Genomic DNA, 23,434 nt, shown 5'->3' on the forward strand with positions numbered 1-23,434 from the left:
ATTTAAAGAAATACAGATAAAGTACTGTAGTGGACTCAGTTCAACAGTTTTAAGTTTTATAGGATTAGGACCTAAATAGTCATTGACTCGGAGTGTATGCATACAGAACTTCATGACCTATTGTACTGTTACTTCTTAGATTAACCAGTGCTTTCTTTTTAATCCTAGGTATCAATTCTTGTGCATCATCTTCCTGTAGCCACCTGTGCTTGCTTTCTTCATCAGGGCCTCGGTTTTATTCCTGTGCCTGCCCTTCAGGATGGACACTTTCTCCTGATAATGTGAACTGCATGAGAGGTAAGACCATAACAGAGATGCAAAAAAATAAAACTAGCAAAGAAAAAAAACCCGTTGGATCATTGTCCATTCCTCTGCTAGGGCAGGATGTACCACATAGAATGGTGGACTGCTATTTATGGAAAATATATCCTACATCGTTTTAGGCAGTTCGCATGGAATGTACTTTTTCTTGAAGATTTGGGGCCAAATTTTTGCAAGAGCTCTGGGACAGATTTTCAAATGCTCAGCACTCACAGTCTCTGGGTGCAGATTTTTGAAAGGACTCAGCTCCCATTTAGGCACCTATAAAGGAGCTAGATTTTTTAAAAGCATTCAGCACATTGGGTGTTTCTGACAGAAATACTAGTGAAAAGAGTTAATTTTTAGTAAATATTAGAGAATATTAGCAGAACTTTGAACTTTTTTTTAACTATTCAGTCTAGACACCTCATTCTAAGACTTGTAGTAATCCAGTCAGAGAACCAAAGGAGCATCATATTGCAGTGTATGTCACTAATTATGCCTAATTGCCAAGGCTGGTAAAGAGATGAATTATGGAGAACAACAGGAACTGTTGCAACATGCACTCTACTGTTCCTTGGGTAAAAATTCCGAGTACGAAGTTCAGGACCTCTAGAGGCACAAACTAGTATCACAGATACACATGACTTGGGACTAATCAAAACTAACCTACCCAACTCGAATTTCAAATATCAGATAATTACATTGATTTGCCCTTGACCAATCTGCAGACCAAGGGTTGTTTGCAGAAGTCATTCAGCAGATTAATTTTCTAAAAATTCAAGAAAATCATAAATTGTTTGGAGGGAGTTCGTGACCAAAAAAAGAGACTAAATTAGTCAAAGAAAACATTTGCTGTGAATTGTTCACTTAGCTCTGGTGATGTCAGGGCCAGCTCCAGGGGTTTTGCTGCCCCAAGCAGCGCGCACGAAAAAAAGAAAAAAGCTGCAATCGCGATCTGCGGCAATTCAGCGGGCGGTCCTTCGCTCCAACCAGGAGTGACGGACCCTCCGCTGAATTGCCACCGAATACCTGGACATGCCGCCCCTCTCCCGAGTGGCCGCCCCAAGCACCTGCTTGATAAGCTGGTACCTGGAGCCGGCCCTGGGTGATGTGCAAAGTGCTTTGGTGGGTTTCTCAAGGGTAAGCTCCAGAGCACATGAAATTTAGGGTAGAAATGCTTCTGGGCTAAGTAAAGAGTGGGGTTCTCTCACTAATTCAGCGGACACCTTCTAACTCTCTGAGTTTTCAAGGAAAAATCAGTGGTGAGTTTTTTTTTGCTGAATAAATTCTTAAGCACTATATTCTTCAAAGAGCCATATCGATTTCCCCTATAAGAACGACAGACTAAATAAAGTGTATATGCACCACACGTTTGTTTTTCAATCTGGAGAGAAGGGAGTTCCTCACGGAAGTATGCATTATACTCTAGAATAAGAAGGAGTAGGGCTGGGCTTAGAGAGAGTACCATGAAAGAAATAGATTACACCTGTGATCAAGCTAACACGCACATGAGAAATGTTATGCATGTTTGCAAGAGTTTGCAGGATCTTTTGTGCCACTAGCCAATGGGTCAGAATATTTGGAAAGTCTTGTCCTTTCTTCCTGGATCATAAACCAGGGGCGTACTGTGAAACTTCCTAAATCCATTCATGTACCGTTGTGACCTTTTTCTGAATTCCATAGCTGTGCAATACATAGAATTGTGCAAGAAAAAGGGATCTGTAGAAATTTCTGTTTGAATGAAGAAACTGAACATAACTTCAGGTGATTTTAATCTGTGTAGGCTTCTTTATCCTGTTTAGTTAAAAGTTCTATTATACATTGAAAAAACAGCATATAGAAAACAGCAGATTTTATGTATGCATTAGATTTACTACAGGTCAGATCTTATCAGCAAAGGATATTATACAACACTGCTGATTCTTTTCATGGTGAAAGATTTTAATTATCGTTAATGATTACAAAAGAATAGGCATTTGCCATTCTTCTTCAGAGATTTATTATGACCGTAATCCTTGCTGACATTGTTTAGTTTAGCTTGCCAGCACAAACTTTCAGCAGAAAGATGAAACTGACTTACACACATTTTGGCTGTATAGTGGTCTTTTCAGCAGAGTGATATTGGGGAACTCTGCATAGGTAATTGTCATATCTAACCTTATGTTGGTGGAAAAGTGTTAATTCCCAGATTGCACATTTTCTTGCTTTACAAAATGGCTTTGGTAATTTTGATTTCAAGGTTAGGTTTCGTAGTAATTCTATTTTTAAAACTTTTTGTGACACGAATGTTAGAGATGTTACCATTTTGCTTGGTGAGTCTAAAAAAAATGTAGATGTAACACTGAAATGTAAAATCTTATGCTAACAAAGTAAATTTAGTATCTCAAACACTTAATTGAAATAGAATCAGACATTTAATTTTATATAAAATAAATCTTAATAATGTAAATGTATATTAAAAGTAATAGCTATATGAAGGATATATTTTATGGACCTGATTCAGCTTCACTGATTTTACACTCATGTAACTCCATGAGCTTCAGTGAAGTTACTTCAGAGCACAGAATCAGGCTCTACATATTCATAGTTGTGAAATAAAAAAAACCAGTCCAACCAAATTCCTTGTTTTTAATATTCCATGGGTATGTAATGAACTTATAACTAGGTTATTAGATATAATATTAACGTGCATCTCAGGCACTTCCCACATGACCTCCTTTTAGGCTAGGTCGACACTTAACATCTGTGTAAGGGGCAGCATGTAGCTGTGCTTAATGAGGAGTCTCCGTGGCAGGGAATTGTGACTCTGAGGCCTTGTCTTCCCTGGGGTATTTTTGTACGAGTATAGCCACACTGATGCAAAGCCCTGATGTAAATGCACAGCACCTCTAAACCAATGCAACCCTCCTCCCCCAGGGTAAACAACCCCTTAGATCAGGGGTTCTCAAACTTCATTGCACTGCGACCGTCTTCTGACAACAAACACTACCACTTGACCTGAGGAGGGGGTATGGAAGCCTGAGCCTGCCCGAGCCCTGCCACCCCGAGGGAAACCCGAAGTCCAAGGGCTTCAGCCCCAGGCAGGGGGCCTGTAACCTGAGCCCCGCTGCCCAGGGCTGAAGCCCTCAAACTTTGGTCCTGGCCCCGGGCAGTGGGACTCGGGCTTCAGGCCTGGGCCCCAGCAAGTCTAAGCCAGCTCCGGCAACTCCATTAAAACGGGGACACGACCCACCTGGGGGTCCCGACCCACAGTTTGAGAACTGCTGCCTTAGAGTGTCACAATTCTTCCCTGATTCCAGTGTGCTCCCAGAGGTGATGTAAGTTACTGCTGCCCTTTACATGGCGCAGTTTACTGTTCCACTGCTACTGGCTCAGCTGTTTGAGCTGATACATTGCTCTTACTCCTCACCACTCTCTACTCATTCCCTGCTCATTTGTTCATGGCAATGGGCGAGGGCCTCGCGCTGCAGTCCTGCTGAACCTGCTCTCTCCCATGTTCCCAAAGGCTGATCCTGGCAGAGAGTAGGTGTTGGCTCATGCCCTTTTACTCCTCTCTGCACCTGCATTAGGGCAAGTGACAGTCTTACCCTTTATTATTAGTCCAGTTAATAGAACTGAATGATTAATGACTAAAACTGGCTTTGTTTATTAGAGCAATATTTTTTCACGTGTTCTTTGTTATGGTCTTATATTAATTCAGCAAAGCACTTTGACTTATCTTTAAACTACTGATCTAATTACTTCAATAGAACTTAAGCACATGCTTAAAATCAAGCATATGCTTAAGGGTCTTTCAGTAGTGCCTAGATGATTTAGGAGCACATGTTTTATTGAATTTCAGTGGGGCATGTGCTCCTAAATCATTTTGGCAAATTGAAAATCCCATATAAGTATTTTGCTGAATTAGGCCTATATTATAATATCCCACAAACACTTACACTTGAGTAACGTTACTCATATGACTAGTTTCACTGACTTCAGTGGTAGCTGCTAAGTTTCTCAGCCCTTTTGAAAACCAGGTCACTGATTTCAGGGCTTAAATGTCATTTGAAGGTTATAACTAATACTCATTTTTGAAAAGTTTACAGTGTGTGCTCACAAATTCTGGCACAGTTAGCAAGCACCATCCCATAGCATCCCATTTCCTTTACTGACTGAAATATATAGGAATATAATTCTGATTTCTATTATGTTTTTTTGCAGTTGAACATCCCTTCCTTATTGCTGTAAGAGATAATATCATTTATGGGATTTCTCTTAACCCTGCGGAGAAGAGCAATGATGCCATGGTTCCAATAGCAGGAGTCCAGAATGGTGTTGATGTTGACTTTGATGACTCGGAACAGATGATCTATTGGGTTGAAAATCCAGTAAGTTAATACTTGTGTTTGAAATGTGCACTAAAGGGAAAACACACACTTAAAAATGATACTTTTGTCTAATTTTTAACATACTAATATTATAGATAATACTTACATTACAATAACTCAAAGGAATGAAAGAAAATATTTCTTTATAGTTTTTCGATTTTGTTTATTAGTCAGTTTCATGGTTTCTTCTGTATATTCAGTTAGGGCTCAATCCTGCAAAAGCAGGAGTAACTTTACCCATGGGACTACTTATTAGAGTAAAGTTATTCGTGTGTGAATGTTTTAAGGATTGGGCCCATAGCTTGTCAGTCCAGAAAAATATGTTTAAAAAAAAAAAGTGTGTAAGACTCTCTGTGTGTGTGTGTGTGTGTAAATGTGATTTTAAAAAACACATAATGCTCTGAAACTAGTTTTACCTAATTTTAAAAAACTGACTACATTTGAATTTGATGGTGCCCCTTTAATGACTGCTCCTGCTGAGCTAATAAAAGGACTTGTTCTCTAAGGTCAACACAAAATATTTCCCAGCTTTTGCAGTATGGAAGCTTATTTAAAAGTCTGTGGAAGCCACTGAAATGGACTTAGCAAGGAGCCTGCTGATTCAGCAAAAAGCAGGTTAGGCCATGGAAACTCCGTTTTTAATTTTTTGCTGTGCTAAGTCCAGGAGAAGTGTGATGTCAATCAAGGCTTTCTCATGGGTTGTGCTGTACAGCAAGTTAGTCATGTTAGCTTCTTACCTTCCACCCATGTAGGGATTTTCTTAGACTTCCCCCGCAAGTGAAAGTGGTGAAAAATTTTTGCCTTTTTTTTTTTGCAGGTTTCTTCAAAAATAAAAAAACGGTGTTTTGGAGGAAAGAAACTAAAAATAGGGCTAGTAATGCAAGTTTTCCCTATAAATAAGTATTTAATTTTGTAATTAATTTGATTCAGCTATATTTATGACCCCATTTTTTTAATGAACTTTCAAGCAATCAAGTTTTACTGGAAAAAATAGTAGCAAAGGATGATTTTCAAAGTTTCGTGAGCAAGTATTCATGGAAACCAAAGCCCTGATTCTGCAAAGTTTATTTTGCTTGTTTAAACACATACATCAGTGTTTGCAGGACCAGAAACTCATTTTAAATTCACATGCTCATGTTTTTGTGACAGAAGTGCTTATACTCTAATTCGGTCAGCGAACAGAAAAAACACCATGTGATTTATCTGCCCAATCACACGTAAGCAACACAGCTGGAATTTCTAATGTTCACAATGAAGGCATTAAATAAAATAAAAATCAAATAGATTTTAATCAAATAAATTCCAGTAGGACTTGATCCTGCAAGGTGCTGCACACCCTGGTTCCAATTCAGCAAAGCCCTTAAGCATGTACTTAACTTTAAGCATCTGAGTAGTCTCTTTGACGTTAATGAAACTAGTCAGGTGCTTACATTTATGCATATGCAGAATCCTTCGGCACCTTGCAGAATCAAGCCCATAATAAATGTGAGAAGGTAGTTATTGCCTCAGAGATATTCTGGGAGGAAAAAAGTGGCTACGTTAGTTAAATAAATAATTCATTTTGAATAATTTATTCAGCGCTAAAAAAATAGCAGCTATTTCATAGATCCATAGATTGCAAGTCCAGAAGGGACCATTGTGATCATCTAGTCTGAGCTCCTGTGTAACACGGGCCATAGAACTTCCCTTAAATAATTCCTAGAGCAGATCTTTTAGAAAAACACCTAGTTTTGATTGAAAAATTGTCCATGATAGAGAATCACCATTACCGTTGGTAAATTGTTTCCATGTTTAATTACTCTCACCATTATGAATTTGCACCTTATTTCTACTCTGAATTTGTCTAGCTTCCCCTTCCACCGATGGGCTTGTGTTATACTTTTCTCTGCTAGATTGAAGAGCCCATTATTAGATGTTTGTTCTCCATTTAGAGACTGTAATAAGTCACCTCTTAACCTTCTCTTTGTTAAGCTAAATAGACTGAAAGAGCTCAATCACTACAAAGCCAGTTTTCTAATATTTTCATTCTTTATGGTAAAAAAAATTGGTTTGCTGATAAATTGACAAAATATTGTTTGGTACACATTCAGTAAACGTTGTTTGCCACCCCTCCTTTTACAAAAGTTCATTATGCATCAAAGTTTCAAATTCTCTGTTGTTCACAAAGATCTCCGGTTTCAAACATAATGTTGGTAGTTTCACAGAGCTGTATGACCAGACCCTCTGAGAATTTTTCAAGCTAGGGAGTTGCCTGGGAGCATGGGGACCTAAGGGCCGCATTCTGCAATGACTTACACATGTGCTTAACTTTACACACTGTGAACCGGATCCACAACCTGTATAGATTGTCGTAGCTGAAATGAAGTAAATGATGCTATCAGAGCTGGGCCCAGTAAAGGATCTGGCTCACACTGTGTATAGTTAAATATGTATATAAATTCTTGCTGGATTTGGGCTCAAGTTTGGCAGCTTGGGTCAAAAGGAAAAATATATATTTGATCACATGCAGCAATGAATGGCAAGGTGTGTGGGTGTGGATGTTATCCTGGGTGCCTGTGTGTGTTAGATACCTCTTAGTGCTCATGCATCCACAACTATTTGAGAAATGGATGTATCCAGCACTGCACTTCTGGAAGTGTATTATTGCTTCTATAAAAACATTGTGTTTCATCTTCAAATGTCAGAAAATTTTAAAATTAGTTATCCATTATTAAGTAAAAAAAGACTTAAACTAATTCCTTTTGAAACATTCTCAGAGTCATTGAACAATGGATTTGTGTTTGCCATCCTCATAGTTCCTAATTGCCAGGAATTGTTAAATAAATGTATTTATTTAGACAATTTTTTCAGTAGAGAAACAGTACTGAGTTCAGGAGTCTAATTTGATCCTAGCTGCTGTTTGAAAAAGATCATTGCCAGCTCTCAGCTGGCAGGTACAGCTGAAATTTACCAAAAGTCTAACAATGCACCTGAAGGCTCCAGGCTGATGTATCAGTTCACACAAGTGGCAGCTGAAATTCCAGGTGCAGCTGCAGGCTAAGTTCTGCAAATATTCTATTTCATTTGGAGTCTGCAGCTCCAGCTGGGCAAAGAGACTCAGGGTGATTATGGGACTATGCCCCCAATCCAGATCCCTGACCTCCAGTGGCCTCCTGGGCAGTCCCCATTGCCATTGGGTTATTGCCATTGTCAGTCCTGACAGGACTGAGGCACCCAGGGTGCACATACAGAGTCTTTTCATCATGGACTCTTCTCTACAATATGCATTTCTCTCGGATCTGTGTGTGTCAGCAAATTGCCTACACTTCCCTTATGTTCCTTGCTTACACCACCACTCTTTCTTATCACCCCATTTTGGTTCTGTCTCTTGGGCTTTGCCTACCTTAGCATACTTTGTAGCTATAATTCTCCCTCCATGGTGGCAACAGTTGAGTCTGTAGTATAGACAGAGCTTAGGTAATTCCCACTTTATTGTCCAACTCTGCTTGTAGAAAGGTTAGATGACATGGTGGAAAAATACCTGAGCCCTGTCTTCACTACAGTCTTTGCTGATGGACCTACATGGATGGAGAACTACCTGGGTCCTAATTTACTCAGGATTGTAAGACACAATGGTAAAAATGCTTGAGCCTCATCTACACTAGTACTTAAAATGCTGGTAGCAATGATGCAAAAACACACACACTAATTTTCCTAGTGAAGGCAAAGCTTGAAGTCTGCCATTTTCTTCCTGACCCTTCCTGTTCTCATTTTGTACCCCAGCTTCTGCTTGTTCATCTACACACAGCCCATCCCCACTAATTACAATTTTTGAATAAAATAAAAGGAACAAAACAAACAAAGAACCCCTCTCCCCTCCACACCCACTCAACACACCACCAAGGTAGGTGCAGCACTGTCACAGCATTCTCAGTATCCTCTGCTTATAACCCTTGACTCCCATTCACACTACTTATTCCCTATGTGTTTGCCTTCCGTTCCTTAGACTGCAAACACTTCATAACAGGTACCTGTCTTATTATATGTCTGTGAGGTGCCTAGGTAACTTTAGGTGGATCAATGAATAAATATATAAGAAGCATCTACCAGGCTCTTGAAGAGTAGTGTTTTGTTTTTTAAACTTTTTATTAAGGTGAAGTTACAATAAAATGTTAACATAAGACATTGTACGTTACTTTTTACTTACTCGGTGTCAGGTTAATATTCAAAGAACCTGGCTAAAGATTATGGCTTCCTGACTTGTGAGCCTTCCTTCTCTGAGTGTGCTAAAAAGGGTGATAGAATTTCTAAATATCTGTTCTGTTTTTGGCTCTCCTCTTGTGTACATACTTGGTGTGAAAGCTTCTCCACTGAAGGACAGTCCATATTTCACTATATCCAAATTCCACACAAGAAGACCCCTTTTTCCCAAAAATGTGCAATACAAAGTCTTGCTGCAAACAATAAAAAATAAATTAATGTATTGTTCTGTTTAAAATGTAGACCCTTTACTGGAGCGTTAAGTAAGCAGATGAGGGAATCTATAGGAAGCCAGCATTTTGTCATAGAAGACTAGTGTTTTTACTGTGAAAAATATATTAAAGTAGGAAAAATGAGACTAGAAAACAGTACGAAAAATAATATTCTTTCTTGTTTTTCTCTTTGCAATAGACAGAGTGACTTGAGGGAAGATTAATTGTCTGGCAGTACTGTGGAGATATGCCACTTGGCTTAAGCAGGTACCACTCTGTTGAAGGCAGAGAAATTATGCCTGCTTATGACAACAGTAAATTTGACCCAGTAGCCACACAGCTGTAGCCTTTGCAGCTGATAAGATACTTGCTTTCAGAATGCCTGCATTAATGATGAGATACATTCTGGCATCAAATATCCCTGAACAAGTTCTGTAAAGTTGAAGTAAACTCAGAAAATCAACCAAAGAGCAGCTATAGTAGTCAGCTCTGTAGATCCCTGTCTGGTCAGTATACTTCCAGATGTGTCTCTGAAGACACTCCTAAGGGCCGGTTTACCTTACCACTTAAGTAACTTATGTTGCTCAGGCGTGTGAAAAAGCACCCGCCCCCCAAGTGGTGTAAGTTACATTGACTTGAGTGCTGTTCACACTGGCGCTATGACGGCAGGAGATGGTCTCCCGCCGACATAGCTTCCGCCTCTCACGGAGTTGGAGTAATTATGCTGATGGGAGAGCACTTCCCATTGGCATAGAGCTCCTTCAGCAGACGTGCTACAGTGGCACAGCTGCATCAGTGCACCTGCACCAATGTAGTGCTGTAGTATAGACTTGTCCTGAGTGTCATCCATAGAAAGATAGCAACTGGTGTTGGAGATTCTATAGGGTTTCCGCTCCTGGAGCAAGAGTGGGTAGGATCACTGGGATAAACTTAGTCAAGTTTCCTGACATTCTGTTTTCAAAGTACAAATCTTAATAAGTTATACTGGGGAAAAGACCACATAATTTTCTTTTATTGTGTTTAAACTGTATCAAAGATGTTTATCACAGACCTTCCTTGAGTTTTTCCTAATAAAGTGTTCATACCATAGTATGATTATATATAACTGTGAAAGATATAGACTCCAACTTTCTATTCTAAGCATAACAATTTTATATCCTCCAGTCAGGATAGAGAGTAGTAATGTTTCTTTATATAATGTAGCTTTTATGATTTAAAATAGTATTTTTGCAGCTCTTTTGTACTGTGCATATACACATAAATTCTGCTAGCTCTGTTGGATTTGCTTTTTCTTCAGCAAACTAGTACCATGTAATGGAAGTGCTTGTGAAGAGGAAGAAATATGATATTTTCTTTGTGACATTGCCATCGACATGTTCTCACTTTTCTTATCTTTTTTCCCCAAGGGTGAAATTCACAGGGTGAAGTCAGATGGAACTAACAGGACAGTATTTGCTCCAGCAGCTGTTATTGGTGCTCCTATTGGCCTGGCTTTAGACTGGATATCTGCAAACCTGTATTATAGTAACCCTGGCACACAGTCAGTTGAGGTACTTATTTGATAAATACAATTTAAAGGTGAAAGCCTGAATTTTTCTTTCAGAGACCATACATACAGTTTCAAAGCAGCAAGGCATTCTGGGGAAATATAGCTGAAAGCAGCTTTATTTTAAAACTGAGTATTAAGGACAAAAAACAGAAAAAAATACAAAATTTAGTTGCCTAAAGAGTCAAACTAAACAAATCAAACTCGAATCTGGACATATGTACATAGCCAATGTGATTTTAAAAGCAATACTTCATGGGAGCATCCATTAACCTGTGCACAGATCTACTTTTTATTCACATCAGGAAGCTCTCCGATGTTGTTTGATGCTGATAAATCCTCAGAACACTAGAGTGGAATGATGTATTGCAGTTCTGCATTAAAGTCTAAGCTCCAAATCCTGTGCCTACTGAAATTAGTAGGAGTTTTGCCATTGGCTGCAATGAAAGAAAGTTCAGCCCCAAATGCTTTGGTATGGTTTGGTGTGTTGTGGCTCACGAGAGACTAGCTGCTTGGAAGTGGCTAAAGGATAAAAAAAACAGGGTTATTTAGAGTTGAAGGGAGAGGAGTAATAGGAATATAATGTAATGGATGATCAGGGATATCTCTGTCCAGAATAATTAAAGGGGCGCATGTGATTAAATTAAAAGGAAGCTAATTTTAAACTAGTTAAAAAGAAATATTTTGTAAAGCAGCATAAAATCAGCCTGAACCCCACTTAACACTTCTAGCGTTATAGTGAAGTATGGAAACAGTTTAGTAAGGATTTTAGTGGTTTTTATGAACAGGGATCATTTGCAGTTATACTAGCTGAATTAAGTATCGCAGGAAGTTTGTTTGAGAAGAACTTGTCAGAGGAGAGAACGCATTGGAGAAGTACAGAACTCAGTGCTTTTTCTTCATAGTGCTTGTGTTAACTTTTTCTTCAGCTTGAACCTGTGTGGGTTCAGGCTGTCCAGGTTTTAGTCTGAAATTATACTGTCAATTCCACGTTGCAGACCCTAATTTTGCTAAACATTTATGTAGGTACTGAAGCTGCGTGGTGAAGTAAAGTACAGAAAAACTCTGATTACCAATGATGGTACCCCTACTGGAGCTGGAGTGCCAATTGGTTTGGCTGTTGATCCAGCACGAGGGTGAGTTTCCAAATAGCTTTTTTCTTTACTTATGCTTTATTTTCTAAGTTCTATCGCTTCGTATAGTAAATACTTTCTCAATTATTTTATTCCTCTCCTAATTTTTAGGGTTTATATGATGGATGGTGGTGAAAATTTGTTGCAGGCATAAAATTGGCATACACAGAGTTTGTTTTATTTAAATTATATTTGGGTTGAATCAGTTAATCTTTTAAAACTATAGTTAGAGCTTAATATGCAATACAATCAATTACACGAATGCATACATTGCTGCATAGTTGCAGATTATTTTTTAATTGTCACATAACTTGAATTCTGGAGCACAGCTTTCATTTAAAGAAATTTCATCTTAAGCCATTTTGACTGCAAAGAAAATCTTCAAAATATCAACCCAGTGTAAAGTGATACAAGGATGACTGTCTGGAGCATTGTCTATAATGAGAAAAGGCACCATGTCAGAAAACATGTGAACTCACACATTTTAACTACCCTGATTTTAACATGATTTTACCTCCCCGTTCCAAAATGGCATCTCTTCATATTAGTCCATGTTATAAATATTAAGAGAATGTCTTTAGGTAAAAGTTTATTCATTTTTTTAAAACTGATCAAGCCTAGCAACATATAAAAAAAAACCCTCATAAACATTGAAAGTAAATTAGATTCTGGAGCTGGTTGAAAAATTTTTGAAAATTTATGACTGGGTGGAGAATGGTAATTCCATGTTGTGAAGAACTGAGGATATGTCTACACTACACAGCTTTTGGTGACATGGCTATGTTGCTACAGCCATGTTGTTAAAAGTCAAGCAGTGTAGTCACTGTTTGTCGGCTCTCCTGCCGACAAAAAACTTCTACCCCCAACGAGCAGCGTTTGCGTCGTCAGCAGAAGACCACTCCTGTCGACAATGTGATGTTCACACTGGCACTTTGTCTTTCGAGGTGGGGGACAGTGTTTAATACCTCTGAAACACAAAAGTTTTGTCATTCAATTACCAGTGTAGACATAGCCTTAGACATTTTTGGTTTTCCTTCCAAATCGGAACTAAACCCAATTTTGAAATCTCGGAATCCTCTGCAAAATGGAAATTAGCTCTGTTAGATTCTTATAATTCTCTGAGTTTTAGTAACTTAAGATGTTGTGAGTGGTTCAGGGAAAGGAAATATTTTTTCTTAAACTGTCTTTAACATGACAATGTTCCGATAAAGTGAAACATGTTGTTGGACCCGATTCAGCAGTCCATCCCTACTCAGAACTTATTGAAGTATGTTGCTGAGTAGCCCAGTAGAGTTAAGCATATTCTTAAATGCTTTGGTGAATTAGGGTCTTAGATTCTTACCTGCTTCTATAATTGGTGCAATAACATATGTTTCAGGAAACTGTACTGGACAGACCAAGGAACTGACAGCGGGGTCCCAGCAAAGATTGCCAGTGCAAACATGGATGGCTCAGATATAAAAACCCTCTTCACTGGTAACCTTGACCATGTAGAGTTTATTACCATTGACATTAAGGAACAGAAGTTGTACTGGGCTGTCACAAGCACGGGAGTGGTATGATTCTTTTTATATTGTTGCTGTAGTATCTATGTGCCCATTTCTGAAACCCTCAGTTGCATAAGTAGTTCACTTATTTAACTGAGAATAATCATGTGACTAAAAGTTGCAGGCCATATATGACTGATTCATACAGTATATAGTAGCTGCTGGACTGGAATGAATCTTGCTTTTTTGAATTTCGGTGAGAGTTGAATGCCCAACTGCCTTTTGTGCCTCTCCCTCCATGGGTACTGAAACAGGACTTGAGTATGGGGAAGATACAGTAGTCTTGTTTACCAAATAAAGTATTTATCCAGTGTCCCTATGGAAGAGTGTGCACTCACATGTTCCATAACATTAAAAAAGCCATTGTGTTTCCTCCAGTGATTTTTAACTAATGGACAATTGAACCCTCTAGGGCTTCTATATCCTGCTCATATATGCTGCTGTGGGTCAGGCAGAGTCCAGAGAAATCTCTCAGTAGGAGCAGGAACATATCTTTCTGATTCATAGCTATCAGGAGTGTACCTGGGAGGTCCAGGGTCGCATTAGCTAGAACAGGCTTTCAATGAATGACATCAAAGTTTGTGAGAGAAAAGGTATGAACTATTCACTCCATTCTGCCAGTTTTATTGAACAGAGTGTATCCTTCTAGCACAGAGCTGCTCAAACTGGGGGCTGAGACCCTTCTGGATCACGAGATTATTACATGGGGGATTACGAGCTGTCAGCCTCCACCCCAAATCCCGCTATGCCTCCAGCATTTATAATGGTGTTAAATATGTAAAAAAGTGTTCTTAATTTCATAGGGGGGGTCGCGCACACAGGCTTGCTATGTGAAAGGGATCACCACTACAAAAGTTTGAGAATCCCTGGGGTAGTGGTGCCCACTTAAAAAAAAAGAAAAATAATAAAGTAGATGAAAATACTTGTGTGTGTTAATGAGACATGGGTGAATAATATTTTTACTGACATGAACTTTGCTCTTATATAATTATATCTTTTTTATTTTCTCCAAAGTGTCTTTTATTTTAGATTGTCATAAGCTGTTTTGAAAAATGACAAGTTTGTTAAATTTTAATGGAAAGAAAAGAATAGTTCTCAAAAAAACCCAACCACAACTCTCGCCCCAAACCTGAGAAAAATGCCTAGATCTCTGTTCACAGAAAGAGTTTATCAGCATGTATAAAATTCTAATGAAATTCTAACTGATCTCTTAGATTGAAAAAGGCAATGTGGATGGTACAAATCGTGTGACCCTGGTTCTTCATCTCTCTCACCCATGGGGAATCGCTGTCTATGATTCCTTTCTGTACTATACTGATCGAGATTATGAGGTCGTTGAGCGGGTTGACAAGTCCACTGGAGCGAACAAAGTGGTGATGAGAGACAATGTTCCAAGACTGAAGTGCCTACGAGTGTATTATAGAGACAGTGAGTATTTGCTACAATTTAAAGAGGCAGTGTCAGGAAGTCTATATTTTGAAAAATCTACCATCCTCAAAACAAGAATCTGAAACATTATTAAATTGCCAACAAGACGGCATGGCAAACTGCAGACCATAAATTAGTCAGGTGGTGGTTTGGGTCTCTGAGAGCATCCTTACACATCATACAAGGTGCATAGAAGTGTATAGCCGCATTCCTCAGATTTACAGTGTTTGTCTGCTCATTTATTTTCAGTCAAATTACTAACATATACAAGAGTCATGTTTTATGAGAGCATTCCTTTGAAACCAAACTAAGTGGGTAGGGCTAATTTTAGACTTGCCAGCTTTGATGGTATGTTGATAAAACATGAATTTACTTATGGGATGTGCAGCAGGATTTATATATGTCTTTAACACAACATTTTAGTGCTATTTTGTGTTTGTAGTTATGAGATAAATTAATGTTATTGCATTGTCAAATATTTCTATTGTTCTTGTGTAAGTATCTCTATTTTAAGAGTTTCAAGATATTTATTGGAGCTCAGAGGAGATGACCATAATGGTCCTTTCTGGTCTTAAAATGTATGAATGTAGTTTAGGGTTGTTTTTGTTAGTTTTGATTTCAGTATGATTTCTAGTAGTATGGTATGGAAATAATTCAGGTACATTAACTTTCACTGCTCTGTATTAACATAGGCTGAGTTAACTTTTTCTGGAAGAGAAGGGAGTTCTGATTGATTGTAAAGATCTTTCTCACACGCATAGTTGAGATCTGAACTTCCACAGTGTCCAACAGTGTTATGCTCTAGTTTTAACGTTGGGCTCATTGCTAGTTAGTTTATTCATTTCTGTGTTCAAATGTCCTCAAGTAATTTGTAGAACTAGTTGATGAATTCACAGTGAATAATATTTTGCTGTGAATTTTAGCATCTTTTTCTACTTGCAAATTGTCCACGAGAAGTTATCAGTTTTCTCCAGTATGTTACTTTTTCAAAATTCTTCCCCATATAATTTCTGTGAATAAATCTCAGTATTTTATTAGATTATTTGGTAGTGAAATATGAAATGCAATCCATGTGGTTAATTTTCATAAGAAACATTGATCAGATGATGGTGTCACTGTTTTCTGACTGAAAGAGCATAATTTATTGAAGTAAATTTCTGTGGAAATGTATTTCTGAGTTCAAAATTCAGTTTCTCTGAATGTTCTGATATTTATGTAAAATTCTGTTTTCACAAACATTCCTGGATATAGCCTCAAATGCTTGAATATTCTCAGGAATAGAACACAAAGGGGTATGAATTCGTGCAATGCAAATTTAGGTTTTTTTATTTGAGGACAATCACATGAGGCATTTCCCAGCTCTAATAATTAGTTGTGCGGTTATCCAGTTAGGATTTTGCTGTTGCATCTGTTTTTACAGTAAGTTTACAGCTGTAACTTTAACTGAATAATTCATTCTGGAATTTCATGAGCTACTTTACTTCAAATGTATATGAGTCATATCTGATCCTGAAAAAATATGCTCTACTGAAGATCTCTTCATCTTAGGTGAGAGGAGTCCAGACGCTTATTTTATTATTAATATTTATTTGCCACAGTTCAAAATGATTAAGATTCTTACTATTGCTTCTTATTGTTATTAGTCTCTTTCCTGATAAGCTTGTGGCATGTATACATTTTATTCTAGAACAATGAGAGTTTGTAATGAACAGCTGCACTATTTTTTAAATGTCATTTCTGATTCTATAAGGCTATATATTCAGTTGGCATGTGGAGTTCCAGATCTTTCATCAGACATGTTGCAGGCTCATTAGTGTGTAAGTTACTCTTATGGGTTAGACTCAATACAATCTCAAGCTGAAGTATTGTTTTGAGACAGGACAGTTTTACAGAATCTAGCCCCTAATAAAGCCCTGACACACCTTCGTTCTAGATTTTGATTTCTAACCTCAGTATTAATCCTTTAAATAATTACGGTCCCAATCAACAAGGTACTGAAATGTGTGTGAAATTTTAAGGTGTGGGGAACTACTCATGTACTTTAAAGTTAGCAGTGTGCTTAAGTAGCTTACTGAATTGGGGCCAAAATGGCTCTGTCAGTGAATACCTACTTTTGGCCACGATAGATTAAATTTCTGCTAAAAACAAACCTGTCAAACAAAGAGAAGGAAATAGAGTTTAAAATGCACTATTGCATGGTTTGTGCTGCTGTCAGTGGTAGTGATCCATCATCTTCTGACTTCACATGCATCAAAATTCAGTTAATATTGAATGTTAGACATTAAGCTTAAAAAACCAACAAAAAAAAAACACCACCCAAACCATAGCCCACTCGGTTAACTGGGCCAGAACGTCTGTAGAAATCTATTAGTGGTCACAAATTGGATTTTTCTCTTTTTGGCCTCCTAGTTATTAGGAGTGATTCCCTGTTTTTAAGTATGCTTATATTGAACTCTGAGAGCCATATGTGGTCTCCAATTCCTCTTCTTTTTTCTTTTTTTTAAAGACATGCATAATATAGGACAGTCTTTTTTAGAACTCATGGATCATTTGGACTGATCCATTCTTATTAAACAGAGAAACATGTAAATAGATGGAAAACAGTTTTTCAGGAGATTCTTTAAAATAAGAGTTGGGGGTGGGTGGGAGAGGGAGGTGATTCTATTAAAAAAAGGGTGGGGGAGGAGGGATAGCTCAGTGGTTTGAGCATTGGCCTGCTAAATCCAGGGTCAGGAGTTTAATCCTTGAGGAGGCCATTTAGGGATCTCAGGCAAAAATCTGTCTGAGGACTGGTCCTGCCCTGAGCAGGGGGTTGGACTAGATGACATCCTGAGGTCCCTTCCAACTCTGATATTCTATGATTGAGGTTTTACATGCATCTGTTTCTTTCTGACACAGATTCAGCTGGTTCCTCAAATGGCTGCAGTAACAATATTGGAGTTTGTCAGCAGCTTTGTCTGCCTGTGCCTGGTGGACTATTTTCCTGTGCCTGTGCCACTGGCTTCCAGCTAAATCCTGATAACAGGACCTGTTCCCCATATGGTTCCTTTGTAATTGTTTCCATGCTGTCTGCAATTAAAGGATTTAGCTTAGAGACATCTGATCACTCTGAAGCCATGGTACCATTGGCAGGAAGAGGTATGTGAAGATTGTAGTAGATGAGAAAAATCTCTTTATTTCTATTGTGGTTATTTTCTGTTAAAGATTTGTAATGCTCTGGGGTGATTGCTTACCTGACATATGGTATACTTAACAACAAGACTAATATACTGAATAAGAATATTGCCTAGGCATCATGCCACGGAGGTAAGGAATGTATAAAATTCAGTGGCAGTACCTGATCTCCACATAAAGGCCTAAATTTTCAGAGGACAACCACTTTTTGCAGATGTAGTTTGTGATTTTAATTGTAGCACACTGTAATAATCAGCCTTTATTAGTTTAATATTCTCATACACTATTTTAAATGTTGAACTGTGGAGCCATAATAATACGATGCTCTGCACATTAACAGAGAAGCCAGTTATATGATCTTATCTAAATGTTTACATATAAAGAGTACCATGGCAATGTAAATTGATGGTAGATTTTATGCCATGAGATTGTAAACCTCAATTCACTTTTCATTGCAAACAACATAAACCACAAATTTTAAATAAAATACTTTATATTAAAAATAATTGGTTGCTTTTTAAAAATGTTTCAGGACGAAATGCACTTCATGTGGATGTTCACATGCTTTCTGGTTTCATTTACTGGTGTGACTTCAGCAGCACTGTTTCTTCTCAGAATGCAATACGTAAAATTAAGCCGGATGGTTCTTATTTTAGAAACGTTATTACAAATGGAATAGGACGAAATGGAATCCGTGGCATTGCAATTGATTGGGTAGCAGGTAAGCAGAACTGCTGCACAGCTGAATTTATAATAAAGTTTTCTCTGTATACGTTGTTGGAATCTTTAGACTAATTAGTTTTATAGAAAAAAAACTCATGGAAACATTTCAAAGGTGTTGATTACAGATTGCTCTTGCCCCTTGCTCCACCGATATGGCCACCAGGTGCCCGTTATCTACCGGGTAATGAGCGTTGGAATAGGGCGGAGGTTCGATCACTGGATGCCCCGGGGGGGGGTGACAAGTGCCCAAGGGCAGTGACGGGGATAACGCAAGCAATCAGGCGTAGTGTTAAAAATTAAGGATTTATTAAAGGAGTCACAGATAAGGATAAGGGATAACACAATTAGTTACAGCTTGGGCTTACAATATAATACTAGAACAAATAACACAAACACTACAATTACAAATAGAAGTTGGCCCTGGTATTTTTCTAAGTCCCAGTAATTATTCAGGTCGTCCCAGGGGTTAATAAAAGTGATATTGGTGCTGTTAGTACTCATAAATGCAGCAACTAATCTTAGTAGACACAAATTGCTAGGCTCAACTGGTCCCCCTTGCGTTCAAGGTTTCCTGGTCAACGGGTTTCCCCTAGCAGGAGCCTTGGGGCGGCTGGAACCAGTCTCTGCCTCTTATCTAACAATACAGATGTACAGATATTCTTAACAACTAATTATACTTACACATACAAACCACAAAAGTTTCATTACGGCCGGCAAGCAGTCAGGCTCTGGGGAATGCGTGAGCCAGGAGAGAGCCAGGTTGATTAATCCTGGATACGGTTCGACGGGAATTCGAGTTCTCTCTCCCCCCGTCCCCAGGAGGGGGTCAGGAATATATAGCGAATTTTTCGTCATAATTTGTGATAAGCCAATTGTGGGGTCGCGAGTGGCTTATGCCCATACAAGGGAGGCAGTCGGGCCCCTACATCCTTACCCAGGTAGCAACCGTCGTGAGGGGAACTTCGTCCCTTCAGACCGGCTGACCACAAGGCTGCTTTTCCTGTTACAAGTTCTGCTTTCCAAGCAGCTACATGATTAGTGGCAGCTATGGGGGCTGGGGGAAAAATCCGTTGGGGGTGGAGGCCGGGGCACTAGCTGCCTGGCCCTAGGGCCCAACTTGGGGGTCCAACATGCCCCCATGCTCCGGCCGACAACACCCAACGTACCTAAACCTCAGTGTCCGAGTCAGCGTCCGCTCCTACGAGCGGATGCGTCTCAGTGGCCGAGGCAATAAGGGCACTTCCCACCATCCGCCGAACACAGGCCTTAACAAAAGCACACCCGAGGCAGAGGAGGCAGAGGCCCACCACGAGCGACACCAAAAGGGACTGAAAATAAGCCTTATAGGCACCAAGGCCCAGCCACTCCAGCCATGACCAGAAGCGGAAGGTCTCTCTGGACTCACGCACAGCAGTTCCCAAGGCCTGAAGGTCATCAATCACTTCACTTAAGTTTCCAGAGATAGAAGAAAGAGAGATACAGCACTTATCTTTAAACTGCGGATACATAGATATGAGGGTTTCACAAAAATCTCGTGATTGTAACAAAAATTGTATCATTAAGCGATTTTGAAAAGAATACTCTGCTAATTCATCTAACCGCTGATTAACTAAGCTGAAGCCCCGTGCAGTGGTGTTAGCTAGCGTTTCAATAGCCAATGATTGGAATAATACTTGCTCACGCAATAACATATATCCCACGGGGTTGAATAAAACCGCTGAAGATACTACAGAGGATAACGCACCCTTTGCCCTCTCCCACCATCCCCAAGAACGTCGAACCCGCCCGGCCGAACTGGGCTGCCGGGTCTTGACATAAAGACCACCCCCTTTTATTAGGATAGACCCGATGGTACATATACCTTTGGGATTGGGGGGGAGTGCTGCAAAGGCCGTCTCGCCACATAGCCAAAAGTGACCGGGTCTTAACTTATTTAAAACCCAACTAAAATAAAAATAGGTGTGCCTAAGAGGGTTAAAAAAGTCACTAAAGGGTGGGTCCATGACATTTATTTCCACGACAGTTTTATTGGTTATCGGCAGGGGGGTGTCCCGATTCATAACAGCGTTGCCGTGGGATACGTTGTCATAGATAAGGGTTTGGGAACAGTTTGGATACGTGCCTACCCAGTAGGGTGAGTTTGACCGGCCTCGTCGTCCCTTATTGCCATAAAACACCCAACAGTGGGACGCCATGGGTCTCTGTCCGGGTGACAAGGGGAGTGGGCCTAGATAACGTGCCGAAGTTTTATTAAAAATAGGAAAGACACGGGGGGAGATGGGGTTAAAATAATCATTTATACAACCTGTCCACTGCACGATAGGGAGCCACTGAGCAAAGGAGGAAGAACAATTAAGGGGACTATTAATACTACTAAAGTTAAACACTAATGGCAATAAATCAAACAAAGGCCTATTTACAGACAGCCTATTGGAACATGCAAGACAGTTGTCAGGTGTCAGTGAGGATAAGTCGATGTTTCCTCCCAGGACTTCTTGGATCCAATAGGCCGCGAACATAAGCTTATGGGCGTTCTCATCTACAGGATACGGCTGTCCTAGGTTCCGCGGATCGGGGCCCTTCTGGTTGTCGTCCCGTTTTCCTGCTGCCATTGCGAGCTGCAAGACAAACAGAAGGCGGCCTTATTGGCCCCCGTTAGTTCGTTCCTGACTCGGAACGCTTGCTTATCCAGTTATGATGGACCAAGGTGTGGGTGCCCCGGGCATCCACAATCGTGTAGGTATTAGGATATTTACCTATACTTACAATTTGTGCAGCGTAGGGTTCTCGGTGACCTGAGGCCTGTGGCTCAGCCACCCAGACTAGTTGGTCAGGCTGATATACGGGTGTCCAGGGGCCTCTAGGTCTGGGGCTGATTTCAGGCCAACGAGAATAGTTTGCATTGAGAGAGATTAGAACCTGTGGTAATAGTGCACTCCAACCCTTATAGTCAGCGTTGGGATTAACTGAACGAATCATGGTTTTCAGAACCCCGATTTTCCGCTCTACAACACCATTACTTTCGGGGTGATACTTTAAGTGAATATGGAGGGAAGCCCCCCATCCCAGCACTAATGCTTCAAAACGTTTGCTGGTAAACGGGGGTCCTCCATCTGCTTGAACTTCGGAGGGCACACCCCATGCTGCGGCTACCTGTTGCAGTGCCCCAGCCACAGCCGCAGCCGTGGTGGTATTTAGAGGGATACAGTGAGTTTGACGGGAGCCCAAATCTACCACTACCAGAGCCTTTGGGTGGCGACGGGCTCCAGGCAGGGGTCCCATTAAATCTATTTGCCACACCGCGCCAGGAGGGAAATACTCCGCAGCGTACGCCCACCGCTCATAACGTGGGCGGTTTTGGGACTTGATTTGTGCACACTTAAGGCAGGACTGCACGATTCTTTCACAGTCCTGCCGCCGTACCTCAGGTTTTTCCTGAGCACCTAGGGCTAACTGATTATATAGGCGGCCGCTAGGCAAATGCCCCCAATCCTCATGAAGCCATTGGAGGAATGGGTCGGTGTTAAGCTGGGGCTGCTGCCCCAGGCACACTTGGGGTGCTTGAATTTCCCTCATTTTGTGATCCAATTCAGAGTGGAGGGGGTTAGAGTTAGGACGATGTGATGGGCAATGGGTTATAAACCAGGGCCGGGAGAACTTACGTATGAGGTCAAAAATAGTCTCCCACAGGGGCATAAACGCTGTGGGGTTAGCCTCTCCCGTGAGGATGCTGAGACAAAATTGTGAGTCTATACCCAATACAACCTGATCAGAAACAGAATGGGCCTGGGTAACATGCTGGGCAGCGAGAAGGACCCCATGAACTTCGCTCTGCTGGGCCGATGAACCCGGGGGAAGGAGATCAACCTGAAAGTGGTCGCATTTAGCACAGAGGACTCCTGCCCGGGGGGTCGGGGAAGTGCCCCCGTCGGACACAATCCAGGGGTCATATTTTGTTTCTATACACAAGGGCTCCGAGGCTGCTGGGAATCGGACATCGTTTGGCAGCGATTTAAGCGTCCATTCCCGCCACGTGATTTCCCCCAAATAACACAGCTGTTGCCAAGTTAGGCTGGTCCCGTGAAAACTGGGGGGGGGCAGGCGCGTGAGCCAAGGAATAAGGTGTACCTCGGGGCCTATCAGGGTCCCTTTACTAGATAGCGGGGCCCAAATGCGTGCCTCGCCTGCGGCTAGTAACATAAGTCCTATGGGTCCATATCGATACTGAGGACCCTTGAGCCGTCGGGCCCAGTTATAAACCGGTTGCCCATCTTGTGATACCGAGTACCCATAGTGATGTTGTGTAAAGAAAAGGGTAATGGTAAAAGGTGAATCCCTTTTATATCGCGCTAGCCGTGGGTTGGAGGCAAACCAGGTGGCTATGTGTTCCAAGCTTTTTTGGGCCTCAGGACTCCATATTTCCCGTTTCCGTTTGGACGAGAGGGGTTCCTGGATCGTTTCCAGGTCTACAAGGTGTTTATCTGGGATGAAGTGTCGGTGATAATTAATCAGGCCTAAAAGTCTCTGCAGTTGCTTTTTATTCTCGGGTGGGTCTTTAACCCAAGGGTCTAAAATTTCCGAGGTGGGTTGGCCACAGTTATAAGGGTCATAATGTTGGCCTAAGAAGGAGAAGCTTTGAGAGGGCACGAGGTGGCTTTTTGCCTCATTAATTCGCCACCCATTGGCCTTTAGTTCGGCTACCACGGTATTAGTTACGTGTTGGACTATGTGTTCGTTGGGTCCAATTATAATTATGTCG

General features: G+C 40.5%; 1 protein-coding gene across 2 annotated transcripts in view; it reads left to right on the top strand.

Annotated features, from left to right (window-relative positions):
* Positions 1 to 23,434, top strand: part of LRP2 (LDL receptor related protein 2) — a 191,998-nt gene that overhangs the window by 84,809 nt on the left and 83,755 nt on the right. For both annotated transcript variants that reach the window (XM_050916323.1, XM_050916322.1), the window contains 8 exons: positions 169 to 297; positions 4,507 to 4,673; positions 10,531 to 10,674; positions 11,697 to 11,806; positions 13,182 to 13,359; positions 14,565 to 14,778; positions 17,677 to 17,916; positions 18,485 to 18,673. In XM_050916323.1, coding sequence (XP_050772280.1) covers positions 169 to 297; positions 4,507 to 4,673; positions 10,531 to 10,674; positions 11,697 to 11,806; positions 13,182 to 13,359; positions 14,565 to 14,778; positions 17,677 to 17,916; positions 18,485 to 18,673 — 1,371 coding nt within the window. The remainder of the gene's footprint in view (positions 1 to 168; positions 298 to 4,506; positions 4,674 to 10,530; positions 10,675 to 11,696; positions 11,807 to 13,181; positions 13,360 to 14,564; positions 14,779 to 17,676; positions 17,917 to 18,484; positions 18,674 to 23,434) is intronic.

The sequence above is a fragment of the Gopherus flavomarginatus genome, chromosome 10, assembly GCF_025201925.1.
Source record: "Gopherus flavomarginatus isolate rGopFla2 chromosome 10, rGopFla2.mat.asm, whole genome shotgun sequence".
In the NCBI taxonomy this organism is placed as follows: Eukaryota; Metazoa; Chordata; order Testudines; family Testudinidae; genus Gopherus; species Gopherus flavomarginatus.